The 24,607-nt window shown below is 35.6% G+C and overlaps 1 protein-coding gene across 1 annotated transcript in view; it reads left to right on the top strand.

Annotated features, from left to right (window-relative positions):
* Positions 1-24,607, top strand: part of ck (unconventional myosin-VIIa ck) — a 273,948-nt gene that overhangs the window by 86,315 nt on the left and 163,026 nt on the right. The window contains exons 3-7 of the mRNA XM_090377618.1: positions 432-545; positions 14,927-15,073; positions 17,205-17,389; positions 19,064-19,185; positions 20,996-21,138. Coding sequence (XP_090233744.1) covers positions 432-545; positions 14,927-15,073; positions 17,205-17,389; positions 19,064-19,185; positions 20,996-21,138 — 711 coding nt within the window. The remainder of the gene's footprint in view (positions 1-431; positions 546-14,926; positions 15,074-17,204; positions 17,390-19,063; positions 19,186-20,995; positions 21,139-24,607) is intronic.

Below are 24,607 nucleotides of genomic sequence, written 5' to 3'. Positions count from 1 at the left end.
TGTGATAAAAAAAGAATAGTTTAGAGGCATACTTTTAATTGTCTCAGTACAGTTGGTCCGTAAATAGCTATTTCTGTATAAAATATGTTTTATTACTGAATAATTTGGATCACTCATTACAAGATCACTGTTGTACAAATCCATTTTGTTCATGCTAATATCAGACACTTTTGACATCTTTACAGCTTTTATGTTTTCCAGTTTTGTTGGGTGGAACATATATGCATTTTACATGTATATTAAAATTATGAACGTAATGGAGTTTGAAACTTACTTTTATATAAGAGACAATATAAATTAAATTCATCTTTCAAATTTACATCCATTATTTTTCTTTGTGAAATATTTTTGAATGGTTCCATAATTAATGCATATTTTTACATATCATATTTTGGCATTTTATTTAATTTAAATACTTTTTTGTTCTGAAGGGTGACTATATCTGGATTGAACCTCAAACAAAAAAGGAGTTTGATGTTGCAATTGGTGCCAGAGTTATTTCTGCCGAGGGGCGAAGGATTCAGGTTAATGATGATGATGGAAAGGTAAGTATAGTTGTTAGTTTACATATTTATTTTCAATGCCAGATTAGCAATCTAATAGGCACAGTGTATTTCCCATCCACCCATGCTAAAATATACATACAAGCAAAGTCCATTATCAAAAGCAATTTTACTAATAATCATATTTACTATAGTACATTACCATAGAAAAATTAATTTAATGAGTGACCATGTTACAGGATTGTAACAAATTTGCTGTTAATCTTATACAGTAGACATTAGCATTAGCAAAGGTATATGATGCAAGAAAGCAAGCTTATACAGCATCAGCCAAAAAAAAAAACAAAAAATAAAACTCTTCTCATTTCACCCATCCACTCCCTCCAAATGTTTGTCTAGTTATGCCTCGAATCTATGACAGATGGAAGTTTGTTCCAACAATCAAGCACCCACTGGCTAAAGACAAACTTTTGCACATCTATCCTACAAATGTCTTTCCGCAATTTGAATTTATGCCCTCTCATGCGATTATTCTGAGCAAGAGCAAGAATCCCATCAGCATTGAGCATGCTCAAACCATTCAAGGCCGTATACACTTCAATCAGATCACCTCGCAGGTGCCTAGTCTCCAGACACAGTAATTCGCAAAACTTAAGCCTTTCTTCTTAAGAGCAACCCTTTGTTCCATTCACTAATCTTGTTGCCCTTCTCTGTACTCATTCTAGCAACCATGAGCTATGCCTGCAGCGTGTCTGCACTACTCAGAACACTGCATATCTGACTGCAGAATTGCACCCAGGTCCTTTTCATTCTCCACTACCTTGAGTATATTACCACCCAATTGATACGTTACTCTGGGGTTACTGCTTCCCATATGCAGTACTTTATATTTGTCAATGTTAAACTTCAGTTGCCACCTCTCAGTCCATCTGCTCAACTTTTCTAGATCCTGTTGCAGCAGCGTACTGTCATTAATGTCATTAAGAACCCTGCTGACCTTTGTATCATCTGCAAACTTGGACATTAAGCCTGATATACCATCATCAATATCATTAATAAATACAGAAAACAACAATGGACCCAACACTGAATCCTGGGGGACTCCACTTATAAAATTAGTCCACAAAGAGCAGTGTCCATTGATTACCACTCTCTGTCTTCTCCCACTCAACCATCCCTTTATCCATAGCAGCAATTTGCCTCCAATGCCACACTGCTCCAATTTGTACTGCAGTCTTCCATGTGCAACAGTATCAAGAGCCTTTCTAAGATCCAAATATATGATATCAAAATTATTTTTTGCATCCATTTCCTTTGTGACCACATCATAGTATGCAATGAAATTGGTCAGACAAGACTCCCCTTAACAAACCCATGCTGTGTCCGAGCTATAAGTGAAGTTTTGTCTAGATGATCCTGCAGTTAAAGGAATGCCTCCATTAATTTCCCTGGAACAGAAATTAAACTAACAAGTCTGTAATTACTTGTGTCACCCTTTGATCCTCCTTTGTGAATTTGGGTAACATTTGCACATCTCCAGTCCATTGGTACTTCCCCTGAGTCCAAGGAAACTTTCATAATTATGGCTAAGTGTTTGCTTACTTCTTTTGCTGCCTCCTTCAATATAACTGGATAGATCCCATCCTCCCTGGGTGCCTTTTTTATGTTTATCTTCAAAAATTTCTCCTCCATGAATTTCTCCTCGCTAGATGATTATTACAAAATCATCTAGCTCACTGCCATAGTTTAATTCCCCTCTGGCATTCCCCTCCCTGAATAACTCCTCATGTGTGAATGTAGATGCAAAATATTCATTTAGTTTTTTAGCTACCTGAGCAGGATCATCAACAGTTGAACCATCGATATCAAGTGAACCAATCTGATTCATCCCCTTCCTTCTAGAGTTTACTTAAGTAGAGAACTCTCTGCTGTTTTTCTTTTCATCCTTTGCCAAATTAAATCTGCCTTTGCCTGCCTAAACTCCTTTGTGACTTGGTTACAGACCAGCTTATATATATCATGGGCTTCCATGTCACCTGTTAATTTATATGTATCCTATGTATTGTTCTTCTCTGCCACATGTCTCATTAGTTCATCTGACATACATTTAGGCTTAAACCTTGAACAGTATTTCTTAGTTGGCATGAAAATCCTAGTAGCTTCCAAGATTAATTCTTTGAATGCTTCCCATTTTGAATTTGCTGTTGGTAACATCATCAGTTGGTCCCATCATATAGAATTTAAATACTGTCTCAGACCAATGTAGTCACCTTTACGAAAGCAAAAATCCTTCCCTTTACACTTGATGGTAGTTACCTCTTTGAATAAATCCCACTTCAGCACACTGTGATCACTGCCGCCTAGTGGTTCCTTTATCTGCAGATTCATAATGCATGAAGAATCACTACTGATAATCAGATCAAGAGTATTACTCCCTCTAGTTGCCTCCCGAACATGTTGCTGTAGAAAACAATGATCGAATAAATCCACACATGCCTTGCTAGTGTGTAAGTGAACAACCCACAAATTCCAGTCAATATCTGGGAAATTAAAATCCCCCATTATAAGACATTCTGATTTACTGGCCCACTCTATTTCTCTGTACAGCTGTTTATTATAGTCATCAGAGTCATTAGGCCTATAACACACTCCTACTCTCAATTTTGCTTTCCTAGTGTCACACCAAACTGACTCGACACTTTAATATATTTAATGCAGAAATAATGAGGCTAAATAAGAAATAGAGAGATTAAGAATGCAGTTTTATTTACTGCACATAAAAAAATATAAACATGTTGACGATCCAATATTATATTCTGCTATTAATATGCTGCTACTTATGCCCCATTCTATTTTCTGTATAATAAGCACGGCGGTATCATCACCATCCTCCCCACACTGGGTGGAAAAAGCCAGAGTTCAAATCCCATCGATGACACTAGAAACTGTTATGGGCTTTTTTCACTCCTTGGCTGAGTTAGTCAGTCTCAGGCATAGATAGCAAGGTTTTTTTCCCCAGAAATGGTTTTTTTGTCCAATAAAACAGGCAGATCGACCAGAGAACATGCACAATTTACAGACAAAATACACATGGGTATATGAATTAACTTTTTGGGTGACCCTAATGTAATAGTTTGGATTATATCAAGTTTGTCACTAAGCTTTAATGTTCTTCTTTTCTTCTCTGTATGAGGTTTATTAACTTTAGGTGTCATAGTGAGGGGTTTTTAATTTAAAATAAATGTAAAACATCAGTATAATCTGTGATATCAGTACAGAATTTACTTTCAAAATGGTGAATGTAAACAAATACAGTAATCACGTGACGCCGTTTTCTTTGTGTTTAAGCTGTTTCAATCCCAAGTGTCATAAAATTTGGTGACAAAATCATAATTTTCTTTTTCTTTGTTTGTCACTGCAAGACATCTGCCCTGTATGTAAACATCCAATCTCAATGTGCCATTAGCTGGAATGTTCCATTATTTGGGGTGCTATTATTTCAACTTTACTGATATCCAGTTTATATCAGTGAAGATCATTTATGTTCAAAATGCATTTCTTATAATCTTTTACATATCTTCTGATCTCTATAGCTACTCAAAGTTATTGGTATTGGCAAAAGGGTTTAAGGAAGCAAAGCTTATATCAGCACAGTATCAGCCAAAAAAAAAAAAAAATAATAATTACTCACTCGATTTTAATAAATTGATTCTGTGAAACAGTAATCAGTTATTCCAACTGAAGCAACTGATTATTGGAATAATTCAAGAATAGTCAGTGAGCTAGCTGAAGCAAGACCACTGACATTTCTATTACTTAAATAGATTACTTTTGTCTCAGAAATTTCCAGTGTGTCGCATATTTTTATATTAGCGACAATGACTATTAAAACAATCTGTAAATACATCAAATTGATCATAACACGAGTTTCCCTGGTATTGCACTGCACCCTTTAAGTAAAAGGCACTGTTTCAGTGGAGAATTATATCATGATTTATATAAAATATATGCCATTTTCCGGACTTCAGTTATAGCTATTGACAGACATAATGAAATTGATTAATAATTTATTGATTGATTAATAATAAAATAATTGTAAAAATCCAGTTTATGGGGCACCTCTGTACTTCAGCGGGAAAGAGAGGAAGAAGGCAGTGATTGGCAAGTGAAGGCACCTCCCACTCACTGCTTTCCCCTCTCCTCTTTGCCCACAGGTTACAGGTGGATTTCACCTGATATCACAATATATCGGAGCTGAAATGAAGAAAAAGAAACGGCAAAAGAGAGCAAAAAATAGGTGAATATAAATATGAATACAAAAATTAACACCAGGCATGTGATCCTTCTCGCCCATACATGAAATGATTTTGAGTACATTAACAACAAGAATTCCTTTTTGTTAACACAGAATATCAACAAAAATGCTAATTTTTTAAAATTTTTGGGTAGGTGATTCTACGTGCAGTAACAATGAAATTGCTCTTTATTAATGCACAAAATGTCTACAAAAATGCAAAATTTAAAAAAATTTTTCCCCCAACTCCCCTTTCTTTTGTGACTGTACATTACTAGATAATTCCATGTACATTTAGAATGAAATTGCTCTTTGTAAATGCACAAAATGTCTACGAAAATGCTTATTTTTTTAAAAATTTTTTCCCCCCAAACCCCCGCTTTTGTGACTGTACATTACTAGACGATTCCACGTGAATTAACAATGAGAATTGCTCATTGTTAATGCACATGAACAAAAATGCTTTTTTTATATTTTTCTAGGGCTTCTGCCTACAGAGCCCCGCTTTGGAAAAGAATCTTACAGTAACACCTAATACAATATCTGCACATCATTGAAAAACTACTTGAATACAAAGAAAACTCACCTCAGTCCTGGCATGTTGGCTAGTATATTTCATGAACTCCATTCAGGAACATCATAAAAAAACACTAATAACAAATACAAATAAAAAAAGGAAAAGAAAAAGTGACGGCAGCAGACTGAAATATCCAATAGTAGCATGACGGTGATAACTAAACAATAACCGAGGCACTAAACAACATGATGAAACATAGCTAATGATGATTTTGCATTTACTGCTATAATCAGAAGCGAATTTGTATCCTATCAAGCAATCAGAAAGGCAAATTACTCATTTACAGTAATTGCTACAATGGATAAAGGGATGGTTGAGTGGGAGATGACAGAGAGTGGTAATCAATGGACACTGCTCTTCGTGGACAAATTCTATTAGTGGAGTTCCCCAGGTGCGGTGTAGGGCCCATTGTTGTTTTGTATATTTATCAATGACATTGATGAAGGTATATCGGGTTTAATGTCCAAGTTTGCAGATCATACAAAGGTTAGCAGGGTAAAGACAGTACGACAGTAAAGACAGTATGCTACTCCAACTGGATCTAGATAAGTTGGGAAAATGGGCTGAGAAGTGGCAACTGAAGTTTTAACATTGACAAATGCAAAGTACTGCATATGGGTAGCAAAACCAAAGAGGAATGTACCAACTGTGCGGTACTACACTCAGGGAAGTGGAAAGTGAAAAAGACCTGGGGGTAATTGTGCAGTCAAATATGAAGTTCGCTGAGCTGAGACAGGCTGCCAGGGCAGGTCATGGAGTCTTGTCAATGATATATAGGAATTTTGTTAGCAGGGACAGGGAGGTGATTATCCCGTTATACAAGGCAATAGTCAGGCCACACCTAGAGTACTGTGTACAGGGCTGGAGGCCTCATTTTAGGAAGGATGTAGAGTTGCTAGAATGAGTACAAAGAAGGGCAACAAGATTGGTCAGGGGAACAAAGGGGGTCCTCTTACCAAGAGTTCTGCTTAAGTTCTGAAAATTGCAGTGCCTGGAAAGTAGGCACCTGCGAGGTGATCTGATTTAGGTGTATAAGGCCTTGAATGGGTTGAGCAAGCTGAATGCTGATGAGATTCTTCTTCTTGCTCACACTAAGAACCTGAGGGGGCATAGTTTTAAATTGAGGAAAGATAGTAGTAGAATAGATGTGCAGAAATTTGCCTTTAGCCACTGGATAGTTAATTGCTGGACCAGGCTTCCATCTTTTGTTGTGGAAGCTAATAGCCTAAATAAATTTAAGGCTGAGTTGGACAGGCATTTGGAACGAATGGAGGAGTGAAATTGGAGGTTTTTTATTTTAGCTGATGCTGCATAAGCTTGCTTTCTTGCATCGTATGCCTCTACTACTGCTAATGCTAATCAGCCAATCGCAGCACTCGACAGGATGATCACTCTATCCTTCAGCCATGCCTGCAACGTGGTGACAAGGCGCCCCATAAAATGGATTTCAGCAGAATAACTGATTATATGCAAATTAGTTTAGGGTGAAATTGACAAGAAAGCTGAAGAATCAAAAGATTCGATCTGAAGTTATAAAAACTAAACTGCTGCTACCACTTGGGCAATAGTCACTCTCTCTCTCTCTCTCTCATACACACTCACAACAGAACTGTTGCCTAAGTCGTAACAGCACATTATCAGGACTAGACCAAGGTGCTTTTGCTCCACAGGCAGAAAGATTTTTCGGTGCTCCTTTACTAATGTTACATATATTTTTTCATGATTTGTAAAATTTGGTGCCCTGGGCAAGAGCCCTGCTAGCCCATTCCTTAATCCAGCATATGTCAGATTGAATCTTTCCATTGTCACTTGTTTCTTGTTGTTGATTTCATAATCAACTAATTTGCATATAATTTATTATGAAAATGTCATACTTAATTATTTTGATTATACTGATTACCAGTTAGAACCATGATTGTGGGAAAGGGGTCACCATAAGTGAGTAATGGGAAATATCCACAGTATATGAAATGTTTTATGATTTAGGGAGTTTTAAAATCTCAGGAAACCTATGGTAAAAGCCTCATTCCAATAAAACATACTAGTACAAGAAGGGCACAACCTCATTCTGTACATATAATTCACCCATACCATTTAGTCCCTTGAACATCTCTGTACATGATCAAATGATCTCTTCCCATTATTTATGTTAATTCCTCTAACTAGTGAGTTGTTAATTACTGGAATAAGATAAGGCCAACAATTTATGAAATTTAAAGCTCAACTGGATTGATATCTATGGCAGGAGTGAAACAGTTTATTTTTTCTTTTTTTTTTTTTTTTTGCTGGTGATGCAAAAGACCATGGTTGTACTTGAATTTAAAGATAAGAAATATAACTATTGGGAAATGAAAATAGATATTACACTTTAATTATGAGTTTTATGAAACATAGACCTTATTTTGTAATGAAAAATAATTTAAAACCACAACATTTTTTTAAGCACTTATAAAACACCATTTTTGTCAGTGCATACTATTGATAGATAATATTTAAAAATATAACAATGTATAAATATGAAAAGAAAACTAGGAACTTCAGTATTATTCACCACTGAAAATATAATATTTAATATTAAGAATGAACTTTTTTTTTAATAATCATTATTATCACTGGAAAAAGCAATAATTGTTTCTTCCAAACTTCATGATTTTCTGGATGTCAAATCAGAAAATCATGGAATGTTTTGTAGGTAAATGTAAACATTTTATTTCTTATTTGTTTCATAAGAAATAAGATTTTAAGTTTAAATCTAGCATTATAATGCAGCTTCCCTAATAGAAATGAAATATTCCTAGCACTTTGCCAGTGATTGGCAATATGGGTGAGCTGCAGCATCAAGAAAACTGTTTGATACTGAGTGCATCAGTCTCATATTGTGGTGGCACTGAAATTTTCAAATTGAGGTAGAGTCACTAAGATTTTTAAACTTTCTGTACCTGAAGTATCATATCATGTTTCATAAAACTATGCTATACTTACAGTTGGTTTAAAAATATTAATCGCCATCTTTTTGAATTTTGGAAAATTGCTCATAATAAACCTATATAACTGTAATTATCAGTTATGATAATTAATGACAATAACAGAAATAACTATAATATGTAATTGATTATTTACAGTTTTCTCTTTTTTTGATTTATTTAGGGGAAACTTAAAAAATTTGGTTATATTATTTTTTATTTTTATTCTTATTAATTTTTGTTGTATATCAAGAAAAGTGTGATGTTCAAGCAACCTCCATCTATTTGGATTATGTACAAGACTACCTAGATGGCTGAGGCAAAGGAAACAATTTCTCCTAAAGTTCATATAAGGTTGAGCCTAACATAATGAAATAAAGGAGGACCTAGTTAACTGGTCTTCCTATAGATTTTTTTTGTTAGGTTTACTAAAATAGAACATTTGTAGAAATGAAAAATGAAAACCTTCTTATATAACACTGCACCACATTGAGATAGAAATAATTCAGAAAAATTCTTTCTTTCTTTCTTTCTTTCTATTGGTTAATCAGTCAACCAGAAATAAAAAGAAATGAATTATTTCAAAAATAATTTCTTTCTATTTCAGTGCAGTGCAGTGTTATGTGAGTAATGCTGAAATAGAAATAAATGATTTTCTGCATTTTTGTTCCCTCACACACTTTTAAAAAAATGTATTTTAGCTTTTAATGGAATGTTTTGTAGTAAATTGAGCTTGAGAGAGAGGGCCTTGCTAAAGGGTGTGGCATTAGTGAGTAAGCTGCTTTGCATGGTTTGTCGGCTAGGAAAATATGCAGCTTGTTATATAACACTATATTTGGGTGGATGATTATAATTCCAGAATTGCTGCATCATTGTCTGAAATGCTGGAGATGACTGTAATTACATAATCCTCTATAAACTAGCAATGGTTGTCCTTCACATATTTTTCTATGTTAGGCATGAATGCTTTCATCTTGTGTACATATGTTTGCATGTGTACACACACACATATATGCAAAAGGAGTCATTATTTCCTATATATCTTGAAATGACACCTTTATTCCTTAAAGATAGTTTAAAATAAAATGAAAAGTAGGCAGCAACTTATTACTAAATAAGAATTGTGGTACTGAATGTGGTTATGCTCTTCAAATGTAATATTTCTAATGGAAAAAAAAAATTAGGGTATGACAGGAGAAAGGGTTACAAGGAGAAATTCATAGTGGATTGCAGATTTTCTCTGGGAGTTTTCCTCCATCTTTTAAAGAAGTGAATACTAGCTTTAAAAACTATATTGGATTTATTTGCAACCCTTATCATTCTAGTGATCAGCTGTTGAGAAGATTGGTTCTACAAAAAAAGTCAGTGGAAATGGTGTTCAGGGAATGAAGAGGGATATTTAGTTTGTAAAATAGGATAATTAAATGTATTTTAGTTGTATATCAACTAAAGTATTATTGACAATTTCATAATGAAAATGGAGTCCATGGTAGATTTTTTTTTTTTTTCCTACATTAACAGTGTTGCTGCTTGCTATATAATTAAGAATAGGTAATCTAACTGAAACAAACTGTTCATTACACATAACTACTTACTAATCTATTCGGCGCCTCCGGAGCTAGGTGGGAAGGAGCAGCAGTGCATAGCCCACGCTTCTTGATTAGACCGGGGTTCGAGCCCGTGACCACCAAATACGGAGGATGCGGAAAGGTCAGGGAATGACCACCGCATATTCCCGGAGCAATATGGCCTTAGTTGCTAATGCTCCTAAAACCAAATAACAACAACTAATCTATTCAACAAACCATCGAAAAATCCAATAACCAGCATTTACAATTCTGGTCAACCTCTGATAATTGGCTTGTGATATACACCAGTGCTTTTCAAACTTATTTTTTGCTGTGTGAACCCTTTTATAAACCTTAATCTTCCATGGAACCCATATATTAAATTTGTACCAGTAATATGTCTACAAATTTGAATAAAAAATCAATGATAAAAAGTTAATGGAAAATTTGCAGAACTTTTGGGATCCCTTTGCTAAATCCCAAAGACATTTTGAAAACTTTGCTTTGGACAATTCAGAATCTTGGATATTTCTTCTTCTTCTTCAAGAGGACTGTTTCCATTTACAATGGGTTTCCTCGGCCTACAAGTTATTTCTTGTTAGGAATTTTTTCCCGCCATAAAGTGCGGTTCAGGGTGTCTTGGTCGGTTAAGCCTCAGGCTGTCATGCAGGAGGTATCCATTCCAGGATAGCCTTTGGATATCTGTTTTCTTGCATCTGTTTTACATATCTATACCATGTTAGATGCTTTTCTTTGATGGTGTCAATAATAGTCTTTTTCACTTCCATTTTTTCCCTTATGTCTTCATTCCGTTTTCTGTCTCTTCTAGAAGTTCCTGCTGAGCGTCTCCAAAAATCCATTTCTGGAGAGCAATTTGTTTTTCCACTCCATACAATACAAGACTTTGTACAATCATTTGAAATATAAGTTTCTTTGTTTTATTTAGGATATTTTTGCTCCACAGAACAGAGTTTAACATGCCGATAGCCTTTCTGCCATCTGCAATTCTCTTATTGATCTCTGCTTGGGATGATCCATCACTTTGTAAGTTTTATCCCAAATATTTGAATTTATCGACTGGTTTGATTTCAAAACCTGCAATATTTAGAACGTGTCCTGGTCCTGAAGACAACATTTCAGTCTTGCTAAAATTGATTTTTAGACTCCATTGTTTATATTCCTCAAACAATTGATGACATGCATACTTTGCATCTTCTAAGTTTTGTGCTATCACCACCTGATCATCTGCAAAAAGTAAATTGTGAATATAGGTGTTCTTATTAATCGGTAATCCCATTTTATTACATTTTTTTGACTAGGATCTTAAGCAGATGTCGATATAAATTTTGAAAAGTGTTGGTGACATGCAACAACCTTGTAATAAGCCTTTTGAAGTGTGGAATTCAGGTGACAAAGCTGATCTCACTTTAATTCTGCATCTATTACTCCTATAAATTGCCTTAATAATGTTAATCAGTTGTCGATCAATATTTGCCTCTTTCAGTGTTTCCCATAAGAGTTTTCTTGGAACACTGTCATATGCCTTTTCAAGGTCAATGAAAATCATAAAGATGTTTTTTTTTCCTTTTGATTGGCATTTTTCAAGGATCTGTCATATTGTTGAGATATGGTCTATACATAACCTCCCGGCTGAAAAACCACTTTGTTCTTTTGATACCTCGATTCGGGCTTCTAAATGGTTCCTGATCCATTTTCCAAGGATCTTTAACAGCAGGTTCAATACATATGTCCCTGAATGTTTTGAAATAATGTAATCTATAACTGATCTAATTTGTCTTGTCTCCTGTGACCAAGTATATTTATGGATATCCTTGTGTTGGAAAAATGTGTTGTTTATTCTCAAGTCGAACTGTTCACAAAGATTGCATAGTCTATCTCTGTTGTTGTTCCTCTCTTTCTCTCCAAATCTTCCAATAACTTTGCTATTTTGTTCAGTTCCTACTCTTGCATTGAAATCTCCCATTAGAAATATCTCTTTGTTCTTAGGGATTTTTTATATTAGTTCTCTCAGATCCTCCCAAAATTCATCCTTCAAGGTATTGGCGGTGTTATTAGTCGGGGTATATATTCCCAAAATACATATTTCTCTCCCATACATTGTCAGTTCCAATGAGATCATTCTTTCATTAATAAATTGCCAGTTTTTGATACTGTGTCTCAATTTATTTTTAACAGCAATAGAAACTCCTGCTCTTGCTCTTTCACTCTTATTGACTCCACTCCAAAAATGGTAGTATTCTCACATTATTTCCTCTCCACATCCCTTTTTCTTTGTCTCTGATAACACGACGATGTCTAACTTGAATTTTTGCAGTTCATCCGGAAGAAAGTTTCTTTTAGTTGAAAGGCCTCGAATATTCCAGCATCCCAAAATCATAGTCCTTTTCTGTTTGCTGTTATTTCCGAAAGTGCGGTCCGTTTTCATTTTCACTTGTAGGTCGTTTAGCATTTGTGTATTTTTTACACTGAACGAGGGGCTAGTTGCAGCAACCCCCAACCTGGAGGGCCGGGATATCTCTCTTAGTTTGGCCCCTCCCTTTTGACCTGTCCAGCTTGGGAGGCCCTACCAGTAGCTAAGCTACTGCCGACTTAGCTCTCCGGGTCATTGGGACATGCAAGCCCCCCCACCGTGGCAAAGTGGAGAATACCATCAGGGGAGTGGATATTTCTTAATTCTTATTTAACACATTGTTTATGTCTTTTTGGATTTCTCCATTGTATCAATAGTTATCCTCAACCTAACTTTTTTTTTTTTTTAATTTTTTTTTATAATTTAATATTGTTCCTCCACTCTTTTCTGTCCTCCCAGTTTCCTCTTTTCCATAGTAGCCCTCACTCCCTCCATCCATGTGCTTCTAGGTCATCCTCTCCTTTTCCTTCTAGGGGTGTGTGTCTATTCCATTGTTTTTTTTAGGTAATCTCTCTTCTCCCATTCTCATAACATGTCCATACCATTCTAATCTTTTTTGATCTGTTTTGTCAATGATGTTTATTTGAGCATCCATTGCTTATCTTATGCCTTCATTCTTAACTCTTTCCAGTTTAGATCTTTGGACTGATCTTCTCCAAAAATCCATCTCAACAGCTAGTGATTTCTTCCTTTGCCTTTCCTTTATATTTCAAATCTCAGATCCATATAGTAAGTTACTCTGACAAATTGCATTATATAGTAATCATTTGGTTTTTGGAAGAATGTTATTGCTCCATAATATTGAATTCGACATGCCCAAGGCCTTTCTTCCCTCATTAATTCTCCTTGTAATCTCATTTTCAGATGAACCATCCATCTACACAATAGCTCCTAGATATTTAAACTGCTTCACATTCTTTATTTCTGCTCCATTTACACTCAGAATGTCCCCTGTTGAATTCATATATTCCATCTTATTAAAAATTCTCTATATTGTTATATAGAGAATTTTTCCATCGCTATATTATAAATTCTCTATACCCCATTCTCTATATTGTTCCAATAGCTTTCTGCACATATAGTTAGAATCCTCCATGTCCTGTGCAATCAGTACCTGGTAAGCTGCGAACAAAAGGTTTGAAAGGACCAGGCCTCCAGAGTCACTTCCAGGTACAACTTGAATAACTTGGGGGATAAACAGAATCCATGTAGCAAGCCTTTTGATGTTTTGAATTTCCTTGATATTTCTGACCCAATTTTAATGCAGCAAGTGTTATTTTTGTATATTTTTCTAATTATGTCAATCAGTGGTTGTCATATTGACATTTTTTTTATGACATTTCACAGCATCTTTCTTGGGACTGTCATATGCTTTTTCCAAGTCAATAAATGCTAATCCTATATCCTGTCCAGTAGCTTGGCATTTTTCCAGAATCTGCTTGACCATGAATAAATCATCACTACAGGACCGTCCAGCTGTAAATCTACACTGCTCCTCCAAAATGCTTATTTCTTTCTCTAGTTTTGTTTTCAATATCCCACTAAAAAGCTTTGCAATTGGTTTAAAACACAGATTCCTCTGTAGTTTGAGCAATTTCTTCTATTCCTTTTCTTAAACACAGAAGTGACATATCCCAGTATCATCTCTGATGGTATTTCTTCTCCTTTACATATTTTGTTAAATAGTCTCGTGCGCAGTGAGATGATTTTTCCTCCTCCATATTTTAGCAGCTCCAGTTCATTCCTCCAGGTCCAGGTGCCTTTCCATTTTTTCCCTTTTTTTTTCTTCTATTTCCACTTCCTCAAAGCTAATCCCTACTTATTCTGTACAGGAAGTTTCAACTTCACTATCTCTAAATTTCTCTCTGTTTTCACTTAGTAGTTCTTCATAATTTCTATATCATTCTTCTAATTTTATTACACCTGGATTAGCCTTTTGTTTATGTGATTGTCGCAAGCTCTTCAGCACCTTCCATGCTGCAGCAGATCTTTCGTGGCCTATCTTGCTGTTTACTTCCGTGCAGGTTCTATCCCATGCCTCACTTTTTGGTTTGTCAATTTTAGTCCTTACTTCTTTATTTTTCTCCCTATAGATGCTCATATGTTCATCACTTTTAGAGCTAAGCCATCTGAGGTATGCATCCTTTTTTTCCTTTATCAATTTTTTTAACTTTGAATTGATCCAGTACTTGGTGCCTTTTTATCCATTCTGCCTAATACTTCTGCTGTGATCTTCATTACTGTTGTTTATGTATTTCAAAATCCTCTTTCTGCATTAATTTCTACATTTTCTGCTTCTCTTTTGTTAAAAAAAAATATATATAACGGAGATTTTAAAATCATGTTTCTCTCTCTCTCTCTCTCTCTAGTTGAAAATCTCATGAAACTGTCCTTATGAAACTCAGTTTGAAACCTACAATATGCACAACTTAAGATTTTTGAGTATTGATTTTGCTTTTAATAGATGCATAGCCCCATTTATCTAATAAGCAGTTATTTGCCATTTTTTATATTTGACTGTTTAACAGATATTTGAAGTATAATCATGTATTTTATAACTTCCTAATGAAAAATATATAAATCTTTATAGGAATTATGGCTTACACCCGAACGACGTATCAAAGCCATGCATCCTACCTCTGTGCAGGGAGTGGAAGACATGATTTCTCTTGGTGACCTTCATGAAGCAGGCATCTTAAGGAACCTTCTCATTCGATATAATGAAAATCTTATTTATGTAAGTAGGCCTGACATAGCCAAGTGGTCAGGAGCGTGGGTGCAGTCGCACATGCTCTTTGAGTGAACCGGGATTCAAGCCCATGACTGCTAAATACAATTAACATTTGTATTGCTTGATTTATTGCAAACTCCACTGACGTGGTAGTCTTGCTGGAGTATAAACAAGAAATTTTTTTTTATATGTTAACATTTAGTTAATTTTCTGTTTAAAGGGCTTAAGAAAGCAATCAAATAAGTTGAATTCATTCACAGATAGAATTTTCATTTTTTTTTTTTTTTTTTCCCATTATCATTATCAGAATTTTGGAAATGATTTAGTTCAGAATAAATAATCTATACTCACTATTGTCCCCTCATGTAATATTAATACAGAAGACTTTTATGTTATTGTAAAGTTTTGTCAAGAAGGTTCATTTTATTTGTTCAGTTATACAGTAAATCCTCAATTTAATGGACTTCAGAAAAAATCGATCACATTCACTGAACCAAGGTTTTCCTTCATATGGGATCCAGTGATGGAAATGCTTTGGTCTGATGGTATTTACCATTAGTTAAAACATTTTAATTAATAATATAAAGCAAATCTAGCACTCACAGCTAATGTGGATGCTAGCCTTTGTTTTTGTTTAGCAATACAGTATCAGATAATTAGATCAAAATACTTTTATGAAGCATTTTTATTCTCTTTTTTGATCATAGAAGTAACTCACTGAAATTTTATATTTAAGTCATATTTATGGTTTCAACCATTATGATGAAACTGTAAGCGAATTCAAATTCCTGTGTACTGTGACCTTTACAATATTCATGTTGTAGAGAGTGCAAGGGAGCAAGGATTTTTTTCTCACTACCGTCTATAAGTGTATTAGACATCAGTAGAGTGTTATCTGAACCTTCATCAAGTTTACTTGAAGCTCTTCACTCTGAATAAGCTTCAGTCAGAATTTCCACTGCAACTGTATGATATGGAAAAATTTCAACCACTTTTGCTCCACACAACTGATAAGGGCAGTAAAATACAGTATTATAGTATTTAATGTTTTTGTAATATTAGTAGTGGAAAATAATACAGGGAAGCAAGTGCAAGCATATATGGCATTAACCAAAAAAAAAAAAAAAATACCCAAATCATCTGCCTACCCTTCTAATAATTTACTTAATCCTTAATTCAATCAAACTGCCTCTACCTCCATAGTTCCTGGTGGAAGTTTGTTCCATCAATCAATTACCAGTCTAGTTTCCTCACAGATGTCTAGTTTCCAGGCATTGCAATTTGCTGAACTGAAATTTTTATTGGTAAGAATACAAAGAAAGATTTCAGCTTTGCTTGCCATATCATATAAAAGCACTTTATGTGCCTCTGACAAATCTTGTTGTGTTTCTCTGCAACCTTTCCAGCAGATCCACATCCTTTCTAAAGCGGGGCTTCCAGACCTGTGTGCAGTATTCAAGGTGTTCCTAATCATTGCTTATACAGCATGATAATCACTTCCTTGTCCCTGCTGGCAAAATTCTTGTAATCATTGATGGAACCCCATCAGATGTCCTAATAGCCTATCTGCACTGTTCAGAAAACTTCTTGCCAGACTCTAAAATTACTCATTCATCTTTGTTTCGTGAATTTTTTTATGAAACCTTCACATTTTTTTCATAACAGTCTAGCAAAATTAGCAAATATGTCTCTTTCAAGTTTAACATATGTCAGATTTAGTGGGACAGGCCTTACCTCCATATAATTCATTAAATTAAGGTTTTACAAGGAATTGTAAAAATAAGTGTAACTCTAAGATGGTATCTAACAACAAAATTATATCAGCTTTCAACCATTTTACTCTATATTTTAATATAAACTACATAACATTTTAAGAAAATTTTTTAATCAAATTCTGTATTCTGTATTGACATACAGAATTATTAAATGGAGTACTTATTTTTGAAAATAAGTACTCCATTTAATTTACTTATTACTACATTTACTTATTTTTGAACAAAATAAGTACTATAACAATATATAAATATCATTTGTTTTCTGATAAGTTGTCTAATTGGTGTTAGTAACAAGTATTTTCTAGTTATAGAGACAATTCACTTTGTTATATGGAATTTAATTAATATTTTTTTTTTTCCAGACATATACCGGGTCAATTCTAGTAGCAGTGAATCCTTACCAGATTCTTCCCATATATACAGCAGAGCAAATTAAATTATATAAAGACAAAAAAATTGGAGAACTACCTCCTCATATATTTGCCATTGGTGATAATAGTTACAATAATATGAAACGTTATCAGTTGGATCAATGTATTATAATCAGGTTAGTAACTAATTAGGAGTTTTTAACTAGAAATATTTTCATGCTTTTCTCTCTTTCTCTCATTGAGATTATATAATATAGATCTCTTTTTAAGAAATATTTTATGAAATTCATATTTTTTGAAATCTGTTCATTAACTAGATTGATAAGCTCAAACCAGTAATGAAGTATTACTAGTTTGAAGCTGAGAATGAACCAGAGTTGAGAGTTGTAGCATTATAAATATAAAGAAATGCTATTGGAGTTTTATATGATGTTTAATATATATTGAGTGGCCACTTTATTAGATGAACACCTACCCATTTCACAAAATGGGGTGCTCCTTCAGGAACAGCATCATGTGTTGGTACCATGCAGTATAAAGTAGATGTATAATGCAGTATAATACAGGGATGCTGTATGTATACAGTGTGAGAATGGGCAAGAAGGAAGATTTAAGTGACTTTGAATGTGTCTTTGGAGTTGGTGCCAGATTCACTGGTATGAGTATCTTCAGAAACAGCAAACCCCGCTGGGGTTTTCATGTATGAATGTGTATTGAGATTTGTCCGGTAACCAACAAATAACAATCCTCTGTTGAAACCAGCTCATTAATATGAGAGGCCAATGGAGGCTGAGAAGACTTGTACAGGAAACACAACTGACTGTAGCCTTTCTTGTAACAGAAAGGCTACAGTCAGTCAAATAACAACCCAGTACAGAAGCAGTAACCAAAGAGTCATTTCAAAAAGCATAACTCATTTTACCTAGTTGTGGATGGGGTGTTGCAGCCAATGACCAAACTAGGTTCTACTCCTGTCAGCAAAAAACAGAATGAATGGGCCCAGGAGTACCAAAACTGGCGAGTGGAGGATTGAAAAAACATTACCTGGTCTTATGAACCTTAGCTGTTTCACACTGATAAAAGCACAGGGATATGGTAAAAAAAGCTTAAGTCCATGCTTTTTTTTTTTACCATTCTGCCAGGTGTCAGTAGTGCAGGCTAGTGGAAGTGATGTAATGTGGGGAGTGTTTTTATGATGCAGTTGGACCCTTGATGCCATTGGAAAAACATTAGCATTAGCATTAGTAGAGGCATACGATGCAAGAAAGCAAGCTTATGCAGCATCAGCCAAAAAAAAAAAAAAAAACCCCTCCCATTTCATCCCTCCATTTGTTCCAAATGCCTGTCCAGCTCAGCCTTAAAATTCCACAGGGTATGTCAAAATTGTTTCTGACCAGGCGCATATCCTCATGGCTGCAGTCTCTGTTTACAAATGAGTTCTTCCAGCAGTATAATGCCCCATGTCACAAGGCCAGAATTGTACAGAACTTGTTCTAGGAACACTAGAGTGAATTCAGCCTACTGTAGTGGATTTCCCATTCACCAAATATCAGTCCAATTAAGCAATGTGGGATGAGATAGAAAAAACTCATCAGAGTACAGATGCACAACCATCCAATTTGTAACAATTGTGGAAAACAGTTGAGTTAATATGGACCAACATCTCTGTGGCATGTTTTTAACACCTTATTGAGTCCATGCCATGAGTACAGCCTGTTTTGAGGGCTAAAAGGTGATGGTGTACTCTATTAGATAGGTGTACCTAATAAAGTAGCCACTTAAGGTAATTCATTTTATATCAATATAAATACATATATATATGCTGAAGCCTATATTTGGTTTTTCAATAGTGGTGAGAGTGGAGCAGGAAAGACAGAAAGCACAAAACTAATTCTTCAGTATCTAGCAGCTATTAGTGGCCAACATTCTTGGATTGAGCAACAGATTTTAGAAGCTAATCCAATCTTAGAAGGTCAGTATACCATTATATTAATAATGGCTTAAGGACCACCATTTACTATTACTAAATCTGAGAATTGTTATATCTGATACTTATATCTGTTATATCTGATACTTTTTCACACATGCACTTTGTGGATGTGTGAAAAAAATTTAATAAATGTAAATTATACTTGTAGTTAGTTTAAATTACACCCTTATGCACACATACCTAATTTCATTCAAAAACAAAATTAACCTGAAAAGGCAGTTAGTTAATACCTAAAGAATCTAAAGTCAGCTGACATCTTTTATGATCTTTGGTTAGTTAACCAAAAGCATCTATGGCATGAAAAAAAAAAGAAAAAATTCTGTTGCTACTACCCACAGTTTTTTTAAAAAATAGGTAGTTGTAACTACCCATTAGAGAAAGAAATGCTTTCATTAGAAGGGGAAACCCCCCCAAAAAAAGAAAGAAAGAAAAAAACGGAAAAAAAAATCCCCCATAATACCAATCTAGATCAGTAATATACAAAAATTTAGATTTTTTGTACATTACTGATCTAGAGATGGTCCATATTAGGGCCTGACGTAGCCAAATGGTCAGGAGTGAGAGTGCATAGCATGCATTCCTTGAGTGGACCGGGGTTCAAACCCCTGACTACTAAATACGATAAATATTCGTATTGACGATTTATTGTAAACTCTACTGACTTGGTTGTCGTGCCGGAGTATAAACAGAAAAAAATTAAAAAATATATAAATCTGGCCTTATTATTGTTATTATTAGTAGTAGTAATTTTAGTGGCAGATGATGCAGGAAAGCAAGTATCATCTAAAAAAACAGCAAAAGTTTATCTAGCTCTTCCTTGAATTTATTTAAACTACCCACCTCTACAGCACTAATGGGATTTTGTTCCAACAATCAACCACCCTCTGACTGAAGGAACATTTCTGCACATCTGACCTGCAGCCATCCTTCCTCAATTTCAATTTATGTCCCCTCATGTGTGTAAATTAGCCCAGTGGAACACAAGATAGTCTGCAGATTTTAGTATTTTGTTTTTGTGACACAGCACCCACATTTTGGAGCCATACTCCTTTGCAAGACTTGAGCATGAAGGAGATATGTGTTCTAATATATTTCATTATTATGAAAAGGTCTTATGAACAAGGTTTTGCTTGAGTAACCAGATGCTTCTGATTGCCATAACTCTAGAGATCAGTGGACCGGGGTTCGAGCCCGTCACCACCAAATACGGAGGATGAGGAAAGGTCAGGAATGACCACCGCATATTCACGGAGCAATATGGCCTTAGTTGCTAATGCTCCTAAAAACCAAATAACAATAACAGAGATCAGTGTGCATTTTGAAAAGCAGTTTACACTCAAAATTTATAGTCATGATGTTTAAAGACTTTTTGTACACTGACTGACTGATTAGATTGCCATGTAAAGATGAAAGAAAGTTGAAAAGTTTGTTCTTTTTAGTAATTGAGACTAATGTGCTGACTTTTGAGTATTAATTAGAGCCCAAAGTAAAAAAGTAATATCTATTTTTATTGTTTCTAGCCACTGGTTGATTTTATTGTTATCTTCTACAGCTTGAGACTGAATGTGACATAAGCAAAGTATAAAATCATTATTCATATTATGCTATAATATGAATTTATCCAGTCAATTTGGCAAATATATAGACATTTATTTCATTAAGAAACATGTAATAGAAGGAGCAAATAGACTTGAGTAAATATATTTCTTTCATAAATACAAATGTCCATTTGTTTTTAATAAGAGTATATTTTGTAAGCATATTTATTCTGTTTTATTTATTTTTTGTTCAGCCTTTGGAAATGCCAAAACTATTAGAAATGACAACTCCAGTCGATTTGGCAAATATATAGACATTCATTTCAGTAAGCAGGGTGTAATAGAAGGAGCAAAAATTGAACAGTATCTTCTAGAAAAATCTCGTATTGTTGGGCAGGTAAGTTATCTTTTAAATGCTTTAACAAAATCTGAAAGATCACGTAGCCATTAGCTCTCTCTGTGTTTTTATGCTTGATGCATCTTTATTACTCTAAAACAAGGACTGGTAATCCCAGGTGTATATGCTACACTATGCTAACTCTAATAGCATACAAAGGGTACTAGGAAAGTTTTGCAATATGACACAACAATGAATCACAGGAAGCTGCTTGTTGCTGCATGTTGAGACATGTTCATACGTGCATAGTAGCCGCCGCGCCAAGTCGATGGGCTCAGTTATTCATTAGTAGTGAGAGTGTAAAGTGCTTGCGATGGCATCGTGGTCACGAAATGAGATAAGGACAGTTTTGCGGTATAATTTCGTGCGTGGTTTAACCATAGACCAGTGCTTAGAAGAAATGACTCTTGCACTAGATGATGATTGTCCACATCGTACAACGATATTCAGGTGGTATAGAGAATTCCAAAGGGGAAATTTCACTCTGGAGGATTCTGAGAGGCCGGGAAGGCCACGAACGTCAGTTACGGAGGAAAACGTTACTGCTGTGAGGAAAATGCTTGACGAAAACAGGCGAGTGACCTACCAACAGATAGAGGATACTTTGGGCCTAAATGCACCAGCAATTCGTTCGATTCTGCAAGATCATTTGCACGTGAAGAAACTTTGTTCTCTCTGGGTGCCGCATCAACTGACTGAAGAGCAGATGACACGACGTGTGACTTGGTGCCGGGAGATGTTAAAAAAGTTTGATAAGGGACAATCTCGGTATGTGAACAACATCGTGACAGGTGACGAGACTTGGCTGTACTATTACGATCTGCCGACCAAGGCTCAAAACAAAGTTTGGGTCTTTGATGATGACGACACACCCGTAATTGTCAGAAAATCCCGATCTGTAAAGAATAAAATGATAGCTGTATTTTTCAAATCAAGTGGAATTGTGGAACGTGTCGTTTTGGACACGCAGAAGACAGTCACAGCTAAGTGGTATACTGAACAATGCCAGCCTAAAGTCATTGGATCTATGAAGAACCTGCGGCCAAAGTCAAGAATGGACAACTGGTACCTCCATCACGATAATGCTGCAACTCACCGCGCCAAAGCCTGCACCGAATATTTGACCACGACAGGACTGAAACTTCTCGAGCACCCTCCCTACAGTCCAGACCTTGCTCTCTGCGACTTTGCACTGTTCCCGCATGTGAAAATGAAGCTAAAAGGGAGGCGGTTTTCCAGCGATGAGGACCTTCTATGGGCTTGGGACAACGAGTGTGCTTTACTCCCTAGTGAAACTTGGCAGAACTGGTTTAAAGATTGGTTTCGGAGGATGGAGAGGTGTATTGAATGTAGAGGAAATTACTTTGAAAAAATTAAATAAACAAAGCTGTATTGCAAAACTTTCCTAGTACCCTTTGTATAGACAGGAAATTCCATGCAAAAGACTTTTGAAAATTTGAAATAACTCTTCATGTAAAGTAGATAGTTATAGTTAATGAAAAAAATTTGTGAGAGCTGAGAGTAGTGCATATACAGGGTGTTTAAAAAGTGATGGTCAATAATTTAAAGGTGAACTGTACAGACTGCAATATGCAAAAAAAGCCTAACATGGGTCCTTAAGTGGATCGTTTTCGAGATATTGCACATTTCTTGTTGGGATCCACCACAAATTTGTTTGTTTAGGTTAGGTTATGCTCATTCTCTCCCTTCCCCCTCTCTCAATGCTCTGTGATGTAGTAGGTATACTATTACTTGTCAAAGGATAGTCAACATGGAAAGAGGTTACAGCAACGAAGAGTACATGCGGACATGCACTTCATGTATGGTAAAGCCAACGACAGTGCACTCAAGGCTGCACATTTGTACCAAGAAGCATTTCCCCGCTGAAGGCAGCCCAACAGGTGCACATTCATCAGTTACATCAATGCCTTAGAGAACATGAGCACTTCACACATGGAGTATGAGCAGGTAGACCCAGAAGCATAACATATGATGTTGAGGAAAGGGTGTTAGAAAGAGTCAAAAAAAATCCAGGAATTTCGACAAGGAGGGTTGCTCTGCAAGATTGTGTACTGAGCCATAGCAGTGTGTGGTGAATTTTACATCACCATTTACTGTACCCCTACCATATCCAGCATGTACAAGGTCTCAGCAATACAGACTACCCTCCCAGAGTGAACTTCTGCTAGTGGATGCAACAACAGTGTGTCCTGAACCCCCAATTTTTAAACAACATTTTGTTTGCTGATGAAGCTGGGTTTACTCGTGATGGTATTTTTAATTTTCATAACTGTCATGTTTGGTCTGATGAAAATCCTAATGCAATTCACGAGTCATGACATCAGCAATGTTTCTCATTGAATGTCTGGGCAGGACTACTAGGAGACCATCTAATTGGACCACACTTTTTGCCAAACAGGCAAACAGGAGAGCTGTACCTTCAGTTCCTGCAGAATGTTCTTCCAGACCTCCTTTGATGATGATAATGTCCCATTTCAGCAACGCCAGAACATGTGGTTTATGCATGATGGTGCACCGGCATATTTTGCTCAAGTTGTTTGTTTGTTTGTTATTTGGTTTTTAGGAGCATTAGCAACTAAGGCCATATTGCTCCGGGATATGCGGTGGTCATTTCCCTGACCTTTCCGCATCCTCCGTATTTGGTGGTGACGGGCTTGAACCCCGGTCTAATCAAGAAGCGTGTGCTATGCACTGCTGCTCCTTCCCACCTGGCTACGGAGTCGCCCAGCTCAAGTTGTGACTTGGTATCTAACTAGAAGTATGGTCAATGGTGGATAGGTAGAGGTGGGCCTGTAATGTGGCCTCCCAGATCACCAGACTTAAATTCTATGGATTTTTGTATCTGGGATCATGTAAAAAGCTTGGTGTACACTTCTGACATTAACACAGTTGAGGAATTGCAGCATCAGATTGAAGGAGCCTTTCAGCAAATCAGAAATGATCCAGAAATGCCTGAGAGGATTTGCAACTCGCAGAGAAGACTACAAAGCTGGGTACACCTTTTGTAACAACACGTAACATCTGTAAAATCCTGTGGTGTTTTTAAACCAAAACCAAAAATTAAACCAAAAAAAATAAAACAAAAATTAAAAATGTATTATCTTATGTTTAATAAAACCACCTTTGGAAAAGGATTCACAGCTTTTTGCTAAACTAGTGCTCCCATAGTCAGTGGCAGATCTTAACAGAAAATGTGCATTATCTCAAAAATGGTTCATTTGTGGCCTGATATTCACTGGGACTTTTTTTGCTTATTTTAGTTTGTACTTTTCACCTTTAAATTATCGACCATCATTTTTGAAACATCCTGTATAGTTTGGGAGTTGGTTATAAAAGCAGAAATGTAAATGATATATTCGGATTTTGAATAAACTAAGAGTGGAAAACTTGCTCCTTGTCCAAACGGTAGTTGAGAATTCTGGTTTCTTGGCAAAGTTATTGGCTGGAA

The sequence above is a fragment of the Mastigoproctus giganteus genome, chromosome 1, assembly GCF_048544385.1.
Source record: "Mastigoproctus giganteus isolate SK-2022 chromosome 1, ASM4854438v1, whole genome shotgun sequence".
Classification (NCBI taxonomy): Eukaryota; Metazoa; Arthropoda; class Arachnida; order Uropygi; family Thelyphonidae; genus Mastigoproctus; species Mastigoproctus giganteus.
This window is presented reverse-complemented; position numbering and strand designations above follow the sequence as displayed.